Source organism: Genypterus blacodes, unplaced genomic scaffold (assembly GCF_046128005.1).
Source record: "Genypterus blacodes isolate CSIRO-AG114 ecotype Tasmania unplaced genomic scaffold, CSIRO-AGI_Gbla_v1 ptg000039l_1, whole genome shotgun sequence".
NCBI lineage: Eukaryota > Metazoa > Chordata > Actinopteri > Ophidiiformes > Ophidiidae > Genypterus > Genypterus blacodes.
In genome coordinates, this window is record NW_027466852.1 from 5,835,001 (window position 1) to 5,851,219 (window position 16,219).

Sequence of the window (16,219 nt, forward strand, 5' to 3'; positions counted from 1 at the left end):
AACTAAAAAAAGCTGTCAGATCGTGTTCAAGCATCTGTTTGTGTTTGCAAAATAAAAGCCTGAATGGCTTAAATTTGCTTGCAGTGATGTCCTCCATTCTGCATCAGAGGAGATGCTGTACTTCAAAGTGAAATGCATTTGGAAAGCAAAGCGGGGAAATGGACTGGGCCGAAAGGGTTAATGTGGGGCAATGATGCACTGTGTTTACATCACTGTGTATGAATGCATGTGTTAACCTCGGTGTGTGTGTGTGTGTGTGTGTGTAGTGGACCTGCTGGAGAGCTTTGAGAACCACCCTCCAATAGTGTTGCCTAGCGCTGGCTTCAGAGTCGACCTAGACAGCGAGTGTGTGGAAGACAGCATCTATCGTCAGCTACTCTACATACGCCACTACCTCTGGGGGCTGCGCACCAAGACACACACCGCGGCTCCGACTGTGCTCACACACTCCAACGGAACCAACACAGCTGACTGGCCGGACGTTCAGGTCAGCCCATTAATCTGAAAGAAAGACGAGCAAAAGCACAAACCCAGCAGTAATCCGGGCCATGTGCCTCAGCAGCTGTTGTGGTTGAGGAGTTTTTCATAATCCCATCGATGAAAGACAAGAAAACCCTCTACTCCGGTCAACACACACTAGACATGCTTAAATCACGGTTAATCTGATTAGTCTTTAGACTGACTAATTAGTAGGAATGGCTGACCAGACCGTAATCCCTGGTGTAAGCACCCTCATATGTACACATATACACACACAGAAATTGTACACGTTCACACCTAAATCTGTGGATTGTCAAAGAGTACATTGGAGGAGAGAATGATCTCAGACTCATCCTCATTATCTGATGCAGAATCAGGGTTTTGTAAAGTGCATTTATGCCCAAGTGAAAATCAGAACAGGCTGTTTTTCATCCACTCTGTCATCTGATGTCCTTATTTTGTTCCATCCCACTGCAGAGGGAGTTGCTGCCTCCAGCCCACAGCAGCCCCCGCTCTGGGGGTTTTGGGGATGAGGTCACAGCAGAGACGGGGGAGGACAGAGGACGGGACAGACCCTTGGGACAGTCGCACTGCAGCCTCAGAAGGAACGGCGCCATCCACCACCCTCGACCGGCAAATCCAGACCCTTCCTGTCTGCTGACCCCTCCCAACACACCGTTGTACCCAGAAGGGGGAGGGTCCGGGCCAGTCATGGGCCACACCACCCAGGCCAATGGCTGCTCCAGCAGAACTGTGGCAGAATGTAAGAAGGCCAATGGACTCATCGCCAACGGACTGGAGGGTAGGATGGGTTTTATACAGCGATAACAGGAACACCAGTACAATGGAATGGAACCAGTATGACATCACGTTCATCCGGCTAATTTGACCTCTGGCGCTCTCGCTGAACTTTACAATATTCACAAAATCACAAAAATCACATTATGTTGTGAGGTGTCTCTGTTCTCTGCAAGAATGAAGACAGTAATGATAGTAATGAAAATACGTGATACATGCAAAAAAAGGTTCTGGAACATTGAAGTTGTGTTGCTCTGTCAGTCAAACACATCACTAGAGCAGCAGTGAGACTTCCAGAGTGTCAGGTCTCACTGCAGCTCTGTGGGAGTGAGAACACAGGAGCATGTTTCCGTGTTGCTGAGTGTGACACCTGCTGGCTCTTGCAAGAAGTACATGTGAGTGTGTCCCCTGTATCTGCATCTCTGCATGTGTCCCTGTGGCTTCGCAGCAGTATTTGGTGTAACATCCCTCTGTGTGTGTGTACTCTGCACACGGAGATCTCTTACGTTTGTCCAACCCCATAGAGTTTTGGGTGTGTGTGTGTGTGTGTGTGTGTGTGTGTGTGTGTGTGTGTATCCTCTGCAGGGTGTATTAGTGGGTGTGAGTTTCCTTTCCCTGTATCCTCCCCTGGCGCCCCTCCCCTTCCTGATGACTTGTGTGTGGTGTTTGTAGTGGAGCTGGACAAAGGACCGTATGGACTGGGCATGGGACTCATAGACGGCCTGGTGAGTACAGAACTGTCAAGAACCAACTGTAGACCTCATCTCACCTGTGCCACTTGGAATGAATAAATCAAATGAAAACTTAACTTGTTGACAGTGAAACACACACACACACACACACACACACTGTGCGTCCAGTGCGTTAACGCCTCTTCCTCCTGCAGCACACTCCTCTCAACGCTCCAGGCATTTACATCCGGACTCTGATCCCCGATGGACCCGCTGCGTCTGATGGCAGACTGAGGATCGGAGACCGCATCCTGGCTGTCAATGGGACCAGTCTGATAGGAGCAGACTACCAGAGGTAAGGGTGGGGGAGAGGGGGCCTTACTGATCCCTTTGGCAATGCTTATTCATGTGATGTGAGCTCAGCGCTGCTAATGGGCTGATATCCACTTTGGATTGAGCAGCACAATGTAACGACACCATCACTGCCTCTTAAAGAAATTGATTACTAATCGAACGAACGTGGCGCAGCCCAGACAGTGACGCTTCCCTCACACACTGTCTCTGCTGAGCCTCACGTAACTGGACTCTCACTCCTTCCTGTCCTTCTCCCCCCCCCCCCACCCCCCCACGCAGCGCCGTGGACCTGATTCGGCTGGGAGGGGGTCGGCTACGTTTCTTGGTAGCCAAGTCGGACCCAGAGGTTTCGGAGAAGATCAGCGCCTCCTCCTGTTGAGCCATCCTGCCCTCCTAATGCGCACACACACTCAATACACCGCACAGGAGGAGGGAAGGGGAGCAAGGTACTGACATATAAACGATGACACACACACACACACAGACACACGCTCACACACCTACGCGTATCTACGCAGCATGAGATATGAATGTGAAACCCCTGCATCAGCACAGCACAAAGTGGAGCAGCGACTCTCTCCGCACTGCTGCCAGACCTGCCTCCCCTCCTGATGAATCCAGCAGGCTACGGCACAAACTGAACTCCTGAGCTGCTGCACCGCCAGAGCAATGTAGCCTAATTAACCAGCATCTGAGGTCTGCCAGGTCAAACCAATCACTATGCAGCCTGATAGGGTTTAAAGCACAGTAGATTGTCGGCCGTTGGAGCATGTGTCTGCACATCTGGACTCACGGGGGAACATTTCAAACTGTATTTTAATGCTCACGTTTTGGAGTACTTGTTGGACGTACTTCCACAGGTGAGCAGCATGGGGACATAAGCTACTCACACACATCTGAAACTGCTAATTAAACAGACGCTTTCCTAACGGCACACAGCGTGATCGCATTTTGCAGACCAAAAGGGAAGAGTGGAACCTGGATGTTTTCCGTCGTTCTTTAAGAATGGAATGTTTTTATAAACTTCTTTTAAAAGTTGTTGGCAACTCCCAAAGCAATGTAACTTGTATGCTGAACAGACTGAAACCATGGTGTGTGTATGTGTGTGCGTGTGTGTGTGAATGTTTAATTTTGTACCGGGGGTGAAGAGGAAGTCAAGAATGTCAGTGACACAGTCCAGATGTGTGAAGATTCATGGCTCAACACGCACAGGGCTTGTGCTGCCGTGGTGGGAGATTGTTTAATAATGACAATATTCACAGTAGAGCCATGAAGGAAACGCTTCACTCAGACCCTCTGATGCACAATCCTGATGTATATATAATCTCCTTGTGAATATATGGTTTATGTATCAGGTTCTGGTGTGTAAATAGTTTGTAAATTCTTAGACCTTATTCTTTGGACGCTCCAAAGAGAAGCTGCATTCTGTATGTGAACAACTTTCAATCCTTTTTCTGCTGAAATATCAAGCACTGAAATCTATACTGACGGGGGCGGAGGGCCTCATATTGACTTTTTATGAGACAATATAGTTCCTGGTTGTATACTTTTACTAATTGTTGTAAACTTATTGTTATTGTAGGTCCTTTGTATAGGAGCACAGCTTGTGCAGGCAGGAGCTGCAAACTACAATTGACACACTCAGTGTGTTGGGCCAAGCTTGAGCTATGGGTCACCTTTTCAAAAGGTCAAAGGTTAGATAGATCACTGTAATATTTAGAGGAGCACTTAGTAACGTCACATAGGCTGAAAAGAAACCTTAGCCAATAAGTTCTTTTTTTAATTGATCCCACACCTTTATAGGGAACGTTGTCCTCTGCATGTAACCGATGTGCTGCACCCATAGGGACCAACTCCAGTACTACAGCCTAGTGCCTTGTTCAAGGGCAATGAGGAGAGTTACCCTAACACACGCATGTTTTAATAGTGGGAGAAAATTGAGTACCTAGCAAACATGAGGGACAACTTGGAAACTACATCAACAATGGACGGTGGCTCAGGGGATTTAAACCCAAGACCTCTTTGCTGGAAGGCAACACTCACCAATGTGCTGCCATGAAGAGAAGCGCTTGTATAACAACATGATGACTGTATTTGCCATTGGAAACAAAAGTTCTTAATTTATCCAGATGAAATTGAGCCCATTGATTAGTATCATTGAATACAGAGTTTTACTATTATTGGGTTATTAGCTTTCACAAACCTTATCTCACAATGTTTAGACAGCTTTAAGAATTCCAGGATCTGGATCCAGGGGTACATTTAGTCAGAATTAGCAATGAACTTAATAGTAATTAATCGTGCTAACAACACCTCCTCGGGTGAAGGCAATGAAGCCATGCTTAGTCAGCACTGCTTTGGTTCCTGTCCTCAGCACCACGGGACAGACCAGTAACCATCAATCAGCACTGTGGACCTGACGCCTGCAACAGAAGCTGCATCACCAGGTGCAGAAGGACTGCAGCCTGACTTTACCTTCCTGTTATCACTGCACCTGTTTATATTTACAGTTTTTCTCTGTTTATCTAATTATGGTGCAAAGTCTAATCCAAGTGCCGCATTTCTTCCCTATCAGTTTCATTTACAGTGTTCAGTTTGCACTTTATTTTTGTGCATTTCATCATTTAAAGCAGTCAGTGTTTCCCCTCATGCATGTCTGTTCTCTCTCTTCTCCGTTACCTATTTATACTATGAAGTATGACAGCATTTCAGAATAAAGATTGATGGATACTTGCATTTATTTGCTTACAAACCCGACCGCATGTGCCCGCCTCGCCCTGACAACCAAAGACCACAATGTATTTAGTTCAGTGAGGAATTTTAATTTGTGCTACACATCTTTAACAAATCACAAAACAGGAACATTTAAAAATACATATACCTCTCTATTTCCAGAATGTTTTACGTATTGATGACAGCTGTTGTACATGTAGCAAAATATTTTTTCTTTTCCAAAATAAGAAAAAATATATTCTAATAGCTTTATCATTTAGCAGATTGAGCAGCATACAATCATTGCGCATCTTTTTTGTTTTTTCTAATAATGTGCAACAATCACTAATTGCGCAAATTGTGCATGATTGCCAGCAAAAAGGAGCCCTGTAGGGAGGACATTAAGAAAAGTTAAAGGCAGGGTTAGGATGAAGAAAGACGGAGGGGGGGGGAGAAAGTGCTGAATTATCTAAATAAGGTGGCATCCTTTGACGGGAGCTGCCACAAGTTGAAGCCTCAGTGGAGAATGCAAAGACACAGACTGTTAGCTGAGGAGGAGGAGGAGGGACAGAGGTAGATTGGAAGGATGAGTAAAAGGGAATTATGGATTTAAGAAAACTGAGAAAAAAACAAACGGAGCAGAGAATAGAGAAGATCTGAAAAGTACCATAGAGAAAGTACGAATGACGAGCAGAGAGCAGGTGAGATGTGCGGCCATGTGTTGGTCCTGATAAAACCGTCAACTGTTGCAACCATATTATCGCCGCTGTAGTGTCGCTGATCACAAACTGTTAAAGAAGCGCTGTGTGTTAACATTCTAAAAAGGTAAAACTGCCTAAAGGGTTAAAACAAAATGTAGAAATATTTAAGGCTTTAAGGATTATTACAATAATGCTTTTCTGTGCTATGACCAACAACAAAAGAACTATGCACAGGTTGCTCCATTTCTCCTTTTTCAAACTACTGAAACAAGAAAAATAATTAAAACAATCAGTTTGTCTACATTAGGTTAAGCTCCACTTGAATCACCTCCGACTACTCCCCCCCCCCTTTTTGTCCACCCTTGTCTGCTCAAGCACTAACAACCCCCCCTCCCCCCCCCCACCACAGAGACCGTCTGAGCCTCACTTTGAACGAACCAGACTGAAGCTGAAGTGAAAACTGGAAAATGCTGGTTTGACTTTGTCATTTCAAAATAAACACTTGTTTTTCGTTGAAAGTAAAAATTTCTGCCCTACCTTTGCTTTCCTCTGTAAAGATTGCATCGTCACCTCTCTCACCCTCCTCCCGACCAATAACACCCTCCTTATTGTGTGACGTTGTGAAAACTACACAACAGCTCCGATCATCACAGTTTATTCTGTAATTATAGAAAAAAATTCCATTCTGCAAACACGCCTCCTCTGATTCCCCACCAGGCCAGTGACTCCATTCAGAAGTGCAGGACAGGTGAATTCTTTGGCTTCTGAGTGACAGTGACTGATGCGTTCAAATCATCAGCTACAGGAAAAGTTGTGTACAAAAAAAGTTTCCTCCTCCTCCACTACTCACACAGCGGGAGTATTGCTGAGGAGAATTTCCCTCATGGGATCAATAAAGTAAATCTATCTATCTAAATATGTTCAATGTCCTTGCCTGACTGTTCTATCGGTGAGTGACTGATAACATTGAGAAGACAGCTACAAACTCTTCAATGATTACAATTTGGATTTCCTTTTCACATTGTATTTAATTTTGTTTTTTCCGTCTTTATTCAGCCAAACACACGACCCTCAGAACCAGATTCCCTCTATTGCATGGACATTTTGTTTGGCCATGTCAGCTGCAGGCATGTGAAATGAGTATAAAAGGTGGAACGGGGGAGATAAAGATGCTGTCCAGTAGGCACCTGATATGGGGGCTGCGGTCTACTTCCTGGGGTCATGGGTTTGTGATGTCATGGCAACGATGACGGGCTGCTGGGCAGGTGTGACTTGATGGTGAGCAGATTCGCTGCCCGCCTCCTCCTCGATCTTAAGCCTCTTGGCCTGGGGCTCACCTGGCTGCTCGGGAAGTGTTTCCGCTCCTGCAGGCGGCAGTCTGCTCACCAGGACCGGGGGGGAGCTGGAGGCCTGAGCAGCCAAGATCTGGAGGGGACTACTCAGACCTGCAAAGAGGAAAACAACACGAGCTGACAAAGACATATGACATCAATGTGGAAGCAGTTAGTCTGATATCTGTGAAGTCTCTCTAAGGTGGCAAAACCGCACTTTGGGGTTATTTGTGTAGTGACTGTGCAGTGTTTGCTGAAAAATTGTTACCAGTGGCCAGGCTGGTTGCTGTGGTTACAGCAGCAGTGGTGTATCTGCCATTCTGGGTAATAGCCCGCACAGGAAGTTGATGTAAACCGGGGGTTAGGCTGCGTGCGTCTCCACCCTGCCCTGCACTGTCCACCGTCTGGATCACTCTCTCTCTATTCTGCTGAGCATCTGATGGAACACACACACACACACACACACACACACACACACACACACACACACACACACACACACACACACACACACACACACACACACACACACACACACACACACACACACACACACACACACACACACACACACACACACACACACACACACACACACAATGCAAACATGTAAATGATTTAACTTAACATGCTTATTCATGAAGTGCATTCAAATAAGATCAGGATTTGATACATGTATATATTTATCCTATATTCCCAATGATTTTGATGTCGGGGTAGAATTAAGTGACAAGTGTACCCAAGAAAAACTCCAGAAAGAGGCTTGAACGACCGAATGGAGGAGCTGGGACATAAACACAGTGCTGATGAAACGCAGCTAACTAACGCAGCTCTTTAGTTGCGTCGGCTCAGTACTGTACAAAAAGCAGACGAGTGGGCCGGCAGAACGTCGCTCCTGTACCTCTGAGCTCGCTGCTGCCTTCCGCTCCGCCTTGCAGCCCTGGCAGAGTGCAAACAGAGGAGGCGCTGTATCCGTTCGGCGGGTTGGAGGAGGGAGGGGCGGCGGTGACCACCCGCACCATGGTGACAGAGGACGGCGGGGCGCTCTGCAGCACATGGAAGGGCTGGAGCTGACCACCGCCACCGGGCACTAAGGCGAGGGCTTTCCCCGGACCGGAGGACAGGACTGCCGGGTGGGGCGGTGCTGCCATGATGACAGGCTGAGAGCTGATGGGAGATCCTGGGCGGGAACACATACAGACAGCAGGCTCAAGCATCTGTGCTGTGTCTTTGAAAGGCTTTTGGGTGTTTATGTCCGCACGCTTACCTGGAGCACTCTGAGTGTACCTGTATTCAGGTACCGATGCTAGTTTGTTAGCGAGCTGCTCATGGTGGTCGTGTGGGATCGGAGAGCCCTCCCTGCTCAAACACTCAGGGGTCTGCAGTCCACTGGAGGGTGGAGAAAGGAGACCCTGGTGGGTGGGGGAGGCTGGGGCGCTCCTGAGGAAAAGAGGAAATACAGAGGATAAGACAAGGAAGGACACACAGCCTTTTTCCACTGCTCGTGAATCCTCCCTGAGCCGCGTAACCGTAACAACCCGGCCCTCATGCTCTCCACACAGCTTCCGTTGAAGGGGAGTCATGGGTTAAAGTCAGTGACGTATGAAGAGAAGCAATCTGACACAAGCTTCAGCTTACAATCATTACATTTCAACTTTGAAACTAAATAACTTGTGACGTAACAGCAGCAGAATGTGCGTCATATACACACACAATTACTATTATTATTATTATTACACAATAGCTCGTCTAAATCAGGATATTTGACTCAGCGGTACAGGAAACACATGGCTGTACTGTGGGGAACCACAATAGAGTGCAACACTACCTACGGTCTGCTTCAGAGCCCACAGAGTGAAATTCTGTTTAAGGACCAACTACTCAAAGGATTAGCGAACCGACGTGCATCACCGCCATAGGTCATGACCTCATCCACGCATGAGTGCAGACACACGCGCCGCCTCTGCGCTGCTATGAAGCAGGGCCAGAAATAAGACGTCTCGGCTCTCAGCTCAGGGCGACAACGGAAAAGGGAGCGGGCGGACGGCTCGGCTCGGTATGATTCAGGCCCCAAGTGGAAAACGGCAAAAAGACTTCAGAACAGAGAGAACTTGGACAGCAAAAGTGACTGGAAGACAGACGTGCAAAGTTCTAATACAAAGAGAATAACAGACCAAGAGTAATACGGAGAGTTGCACCACTTCGAACATGTTGGGCTGAACTAAATAACCTCAAAATCAGACTTACTTTGTTCTATCCAATCAAATGATGGCAAGGAGCAGAGAGGAATGGAGAAAGGGTTAACCAAATCAAACCAAAAGCGAGGGGGAATATTTGTAGAGTGTGTGTGTGTGTGTGTGTGTGTGTGTGTGTGTGTGTGTGTGTGTGTGTGTGTGTGTGTGTGTGCGCAGCAGGAGGTCAGAGGTCACAAAAGTAACATGGTACCTGGAAGAGAGCGGTCCGAAGGGTGTCCTAAAGCAAGCCACGCCTCTCTGCCGCCTTTTCCTGAACGCCTGTTCCACCAGTTTGCTCTCGGAGGCCGAGTCCACGCGCCAAAAGCTCCCTTTGCCAGGCTCGTCCTGAGAGCGGGCCACTTTCAGGAAGTAGCGGTTCAGAGACAGATTGTGTCTGATTGAGTTCTGTAGGGAGGAAACATACACAACCGGGTCACTGGGTGAAAACAAGACCTTGGTGTCTAACCCTAACCCAGTCAATTTAGATTGAGGCTTTCATACTTAATAATGGCATTTAAACAACAAAGGATTGATTGTTATCCACTGGATTCCAGCACAACAAAGCTTCAGAGTGACTGACAGAGTGACTGACATGCTGTACGTGTGCCCAGCAGGTTAGCGTCTCAGTGGGATTTGCAGGATGTATCAAAATGTTACTGGAGTTCCACGACACTTCCTTCGACAATTCTGAGTCAATCGTCACAAAACTTAACAGGCAGAATGTCTGAACCAGTCCGGACTCAACTGCTTTGGTTCCTTTCTAGATTTCCTACCATTTTGGCTCATGGTGTGGTGTGGTTGAGCATCCCTACCTGCCAGCCCTTGTCTGCGGTGCGGTAGTAAGGGTAGTGTTTGGTAATGTGTGCATATATGCCACTGAGGGTCAGCTGTTTATCCGGGGCGGAGGAGATGGCCTGGACTATCAGCTGGGCGTAGGAGTACGGCGGCTTAGACTCGTCCTGCATAGAAAGACACCGCTGTTAACACACAAACACAGCAATGCCACCGGCCCTGAACACAACACGGCGACTCCATCAGCACTGCCCCTCACCTTAGGACTGTCCCCTCCGGCCGACTCCCCTCTGTGCTCCGTGCCCCCGCCCCTTTGCTCAGGGTTGCTTCGTCTCTCGCAAACAGCTTTGGCGGCGTATTCGGCTGCTAACTGGAGATCGGGGGTCACGTTGCGTCCGTAGCGATACCCCGACGACCCTGCCCCTCGCGGACTAGCCGGACAGGAGTTGGGAACACTGGGAGAGGCGAGGAGAGTTTGTTTGTTTGTTGAATTAACATAAAGTTATATGTGCAAGACCTTCTGATACGGCTGAATGTGGAACAAATATGTTAGCGCCCTCGCGCCAACACAAGGTTAGCAATAAAAACTTCCGCTAAAACCTTAAATCACAACAAAACCTTTACACAAACACAACGTGACTACAATGGGACTAACGCAAGGCAAATAGTGACCAAATCTAGCAGAGAACTAAATGTGGGATTTATTAGCAGAGCAAAATAAATAAATAAATAAATGAATAAAACAGAATCAATGATATGAAATCTGTTTTTTTTATATATATATAGATTGCCGTCTTTGCTGGTGGAACCCTGGTGGAGTTTACAGCAGAGTTGGGCGACATCATTACAGGTCCACTTCTCTCCACCCAAATAACAATCGTCAAAAGTCACTTAGCTGTGTGTGTGTGTGTGTTGATTATTGACTGGGTTTTTATCTGTTGCCGACGACTGCGAATACAAGGAAGAGCGGGTAACTTATTACACAACACACACCTGTTTCTGTTAGTAAAGTAAACAAGGGTTTCTGGGAGAGTCAGTGTGTGTGTGTGTGTGTGTTTTGATTTGCTTTTGGCAGCACAGATAGGGGATAGTGAGAGAGAGAGAGAGCGAGAGAGAGAATGTTAGTGTTCTTTGGCAGTGTAAACAGAACATCTCACTATGACGTCTGAGTGAAGAAGACGAGGATTAGAGACGGACAAAGACACCTCGTGTTGCTCAGTGCATCTGTGAAGTCCGATCATAACTGGATGAGGAGCTTGAACACCATTAAAAGCTGTGTGTTACCATGAGGGAGGGAGGATCGTTTTGCACTCTCACACACCCATTTCCTCCCCTCCCCTCCTCTGGTGCACGTGGCCAGCAGTGCAAACAGGGAGGCTGGGGCAAGAATGTGTGAGGCGCTGCTTGTATACAGTACACCCGAAGTTGTCAAACAAGACAAGTGACTCTCGCCGCCATGTGAAGACGGCGCGTTGAAAGCGAGCGCTCCAGGATTGACGCCGCACTACTCCCCTCGGCTTTCGGCACGAGGGTGCTGTTAAATAAGGCGGCAAAACAATCTGCCCCAAAAAGGCCACAGTGTGAAACGGTGAAGGGATGTAGGAGCGAGTGTCTTTTGTGTGTGTGTGTGTGTGTGTGTGTGTGTGTGTGTGTGTGTGTGTGTGTGTGTGTGTGTGTGTGTGTGTGTGTGTCCACGTGTAAGAGTACGGGGGCGATGGGGTGAGTGGGAGGGTGCGGCTGGGGGAGCTCAGAAAAGGAAACCACGAATGGACGGAAAAATGGCCTACAGGCAAAACAATCCGCCTGATAGCCAATCGCATGCCTGGAAGCCGCAGCCATTCCATATAAGGCGTGCATACACAAGCCGACATTGGTGGGTGCAAGAACAAACACGCACCACCAGAGGGCACACACACCACCACCAAACTTGGCCCGGCTGCACACAGTGGCAGATATGGAGCCCAGAGAGATCAATGGAGTGCAGAAGTGCCTCCCAAACACAACAACGCCGCTGCTGACTTCACTGAACACACCTTCATTCCAAATGTTTGTGCGGAATAAACGCTAGCTGCTGGGTCACAACTGGACATGTATGAGATGCACTACATAACACGGCAGGTGACCCAAACAGAAACTTTACAAGCAATAATAAATGGCAGCTTCTGCTCAGGCTCAGACAGCGATGCATGTACACGTGATCTGTGTTTTCATCTGTCTATACGCACCTGTGTGTGTGCGTGCGTGTGCGTGTGTGTGTGTGTGCGTGCGTGTGTGTAGGTAGGTCTAAGCTTACCTGAGGGTGCCGGTGGGTGAGGGCAGCGGGGAGCCAAATGCCCTGATGTGTTCTTCATGCTGCTGCATTGTGGGAATGCTGATTTTTAGAGGGGAGATGTGGGGTAGAAGTGGGCGAGGGGGAGGAGAGGGCTGCTCCTTCTCACCGTGCTCCTCCACCTCCAGGAGGGACATGAACTGGATCTTTATCACTGTACTGGGAAAACGGAACATACACCTAGAGGACAGAAGATGGAGATAGAAGGAGGAAGATAAAGAGAAAGAGAGAGAGAGAGAGAGAAAGAGGGAAAAAGTTAGCCATATAATGTGGGTGGGTGACATCAACGAGAAAATACAACAATTTCAAGATGGCATTGAAAAAGCATGCATAACCTCTCTTAAACAACAAATCAGTGAACAATGTTGTCATCTTCTCCCTGTGTTTCATTAACAGGGCTGCCCAAAGGATGGAGGTAAGACTTACATCTCGATATGAAGATGTGAGCTTATTAAATTGAGAAAGATTGTGATTTAACTAAATGAAGTAACGTCTGGATGAGCTGCATGTGTCAGAGAGGAAGACTGCTCCTCTGCTTCATCTCCACCGTAGACTGGAGAGAAGAATAAATCAATGTTCCACGTCCATAGGTTTGATGTCAATGACTACGTGCATTTTCAGCCTTAAACTAAGCGCTCAAATTAAAATTACAATATTTTCAGAATATTCCCAATGCAAGGTTATTGGCAAATTTGTGTGCCTCCTCCTCTTTAACTGAGACGTTTAGATAATAAACAGCCTGGTCTATCCACTACAGAACACTACCTTGAGAGCAGATCATCTCCTCTTCTATTTCTAGCACGTGTAGACAGCTGCCTTGATAAAAAGCACGGGCTCGGAAAATACAAGCCTAAACAAATCAATTCAGAGGAATTAAAACGTGTGTGGGACTGAGCAAACATTTCACAATGCAATGTTAATGATTAATCATTGAAAGTTTACATTTTTCAGAGTGAGTACACACAGCAGTGGCCACGATTCCCTGACCGCATGAGTCCCTATGGCAACCCTGAAAACAAAACCCCAAACTGCCCTCCGCATTAGCCATTCATCACTACGCAGCAACTGTGCATCGTGAACATCAATTACCAGGCTCCTGTTTCTGAGTAACCTCAATATGTGCAATGACTAAAACCAGATCAGACAGGTTGAATTATGTATAGGTAACCACTAAATGCATGATCCTGACTGGTGACCGAGGCGCTGGGGCCAGAGCACTGCTGTGAAAATGGCTGTGGTTTGTAACAGCCTTGTGTTTACTCCATGTGCTCCTGGAATGAACATGACATCTTAGCCTGCACTTCCTGTTCTATGCGGGACACGCCCACAAACAGTCTAGACAGCCAATCGGAGAAGATAAGGACACAGCTCCACCTCCTTAAACTCTAACACACACACACACACACACACGAACTTCAGTTACTAATCAAACACACAGATACACACACACACACACACACACACACACACACACACAGGACTATCGGTCAGGGGTGCGTTTGTTTACATTTACTGTTTACGTGACGGGTGTTACGTTGACTAGCGGACTCACCCTGCTATCACACACACTTACATTAATAAACAATCGACTCAGACACGTTTGAGAAACGGTCAACAGGCAGATTAACACAATAGAATTCGATCTTTTTGTGACATTACAGGCAACAGAACAGAGATTTGGATATAGTTGTTGTGGGTTTTGGAAATCCAGATAGTAATTCTGCCTTCATTGTAAATTGATGTTAGTATAGGTGACTTCATTCTGGTATAGTTTCTGGTCTGGCACACACATTTATCTCTTCTGCAATAGTTAACTTGTAAGTAAATGTAAGAAGTCGCGTCCACCGACTGAGCCCTGATACGCGGGGGTGTCGCTGGTGAGTGTGTGTCCCTTGATAACCCTTGTAACTCGGGCTGGATAGTTAGGAAGAAAAGGTTCGTCACGGTCTAAACCTCCCCGGGACATTGACGGTAAAGGTGTCTGTGTCTTGCTCTAGCTCCGGTTTCGTTTGTTTGGGGGTAGTTTTAAATCTGACCTGAGCAGCAAGGAGGAGAGCAAACACTATGGTTTAACAGGATACAGCCTACAGCACGACACATGGCCCCGACGGTGTGTGTGTGTGTGTGTGAGGCCTAGTTACACTTAAAATAAACACTACCCATTGCGAAGCCTCGGTGTTTCCATAATTAGCTTGTTGGTAGCAGCTATGCTAGCTCTGACTGCACTCACTCTCGGGGGAGCGGCAGCGGCGGCGCCCCTCTCCTCTGGAACACCCCGTCCACGAACACACCGTTCTTCCCCAGACACCGGAGAGAGAAGCCGATCGACTCGTCGTAGGTGAGCTGCAGGTGCCGCCGCGAGATGAAGCTCGAGTGGCCCATGTTGATGTCCACGGAGCCGTGAGACGAGTTCCGGCCTATGGTGACCGTCCTCTGGCGCATGACAAACTCAAAGTCCCTGCCCTCGAGTCTGGCTAGGGCCCGTGGAGGAGGTGACGTGAACTGCATTGGAAGAATCCCGACGTCGGTGCGGGTTTGCATCAGTTGGGGCCCCGAGAGGACGAAGGAGGGCTGGTGATAGGCGTGCGAGGTCACCGCGACGCGTACGGGGCTGCACGGTGCCGACTGTAAAGCAAGCAGGGCGCGAGCTCCGGTGTCGTCCCGGTAGTCTGCCATCTTCTTTCAGAGGGTCAACACACTCACACGCACACACTTCACTTCTCTCTCTCTCACACACACACAGAGCTGCAACGTGAGCCAGAGCACTTGTTCACTCCGTGGTCGTCGGAACAACATGGAGTCCGGGTAGGTGACACGAACAGAAATGGATTTCAGTCGGGAAGTGGACTCGGGCTGCCTTCAAGGACCCCTCGCCAATCTGCCGCTGTACTAAACGATCTTCAACTCTAGTAAAAAAAAGTGTTAGCGAAGTCCAGTTCGCTTATTCCTGTGTATTGTGGATAAATAAATTCGCGAAATATTAACTGCAGAGAAAATTAAAAATTAATAATGATAAAAAAAAAGTATGCAGAAACCAAAATATTTGGGGTTGATGTCCAACATTTTGTGGAGAAATTGTTTTACACAATCAGTTTGGTTTGTACACACTGATGTTGATTTGCTTTTCTTTCAGGCTGTGCATTTGTTGCCATCTTGAATATAGTTGCCCTGTTTCTTGCCTGGTGGTATATGCGCAGATTTACTGTTGTCATAGAGTCTATAACTCTTTCTCCAATGCGTCTTAGGGTCTATGATTGGAGAAAGAGTCCAAACTAGAGGTAACAATAAAACTAGCGTGGCTTCTTTTGCAGAAATAATGCGCAGCCTGACTGAAAATGCAAATTCGGTAACAATGATGTCGTCGATGTGAGAAACACAGTCAAAGTAAAATGAAACGAGTGTTTCTATTGTCGTGCTATAGAATAACGTATATTTATATAGTTAATTTCAAAGACTACTCAAAAGTATTACACGAAGACTAACATAGCAATAAACAAAGAAAATAAATCTCAATAGCCATATCGCTGAGATTGGTTGTTTAAATGACGACATTTTGCATTAACCGACTGGAGAAACATGTGGTCCGCTGCGCAGAGGCGGTTTGCCCACCTCAGACTTTTTTTTATTTTTTTATCTCTATGGTCTCTGTTTATAAACACGGAAAGAACAGGGTGGAGAGAAAACTCGGGTGAAGGATCCGTTAAGGAGCAGGAGTGCATAGCTAATGACAGATCTTTAACACTTCATCCACAAGAGGTCCCCGTTGGAATCTCAAACATGCGGGGTGTTCTTCTACCGCTCGCCTCATTACAACCGC

At 47.3% G+C, this 16,219-nt stretch overlaps 3 protein-coding genes across 3 annotated transcripts in view; 2 read left to right on the plus strand and 1 right to left on the minus strand.

Moving 5' to 3' along the window:
• Positions 1–5,022, plus strand: part of radil (Ras association and DIL domains) — a 17,697-nt gene extending 12,675 nt beyond the window's left edge. The window contains exons 15-19 of the mRNA XM_076147756.1: positions 267–487; positions 958–1,282; positions 1,864–2,003; positions 2,165–2,304; positions 2,583–5,022. Of these exons, the coding sequence (XP_076003871.1) occupies positions 267–487; positions 958–1,282; positions 1,864–2,003; positions 2,165–2,304; positions 2,583–2,682 (926 nt within the window). The 3' untranslated portion in view covers positions 2,683–5,022. The remainder of the gene's footprint in view (positions 1–266; positions 488–957; positions 1,283–1,863; positions 2,004–2,164; positions 2,305–2,582) is intronic.
• Positions 1–16,219, plus strand: part of LOC142996700 (cytochrome P450 3A56-like) — an 82,797-nt gene that overhangs the window by 58,085 nt on the left and 8,493 nt on the right. The gene's annotated exons all lie outside the window — the stretch shown is intronic.
• Positions 5,105–15,258, minus strand: foxk1 (forkhead box K1). Its single transcript, XM_076147757.1, has 9 exons — positions 14,633–15,258; positions 12,367–12,582; positions 10,333–10,528; positions 10,094–10,240; positions 9,493–9,686; positions 8,315–8,487; positions 7,949–8,227; positions 7,316–7,483; positions 5,105–7,161 (listed from the first exon to the last, which is right to left on the minus strand). The coding sequence occupies exons 1-9, from the start codon at positions 15,076–15,078 to the stop codon at positions 6,923–6,925; spliced, it is 2,058 nt and encodes a 685-aa protein (XP_076003872.1). The 5' UTR covers positions 15,079–15,258; the 3' UTR covers positions 5,105–6,922.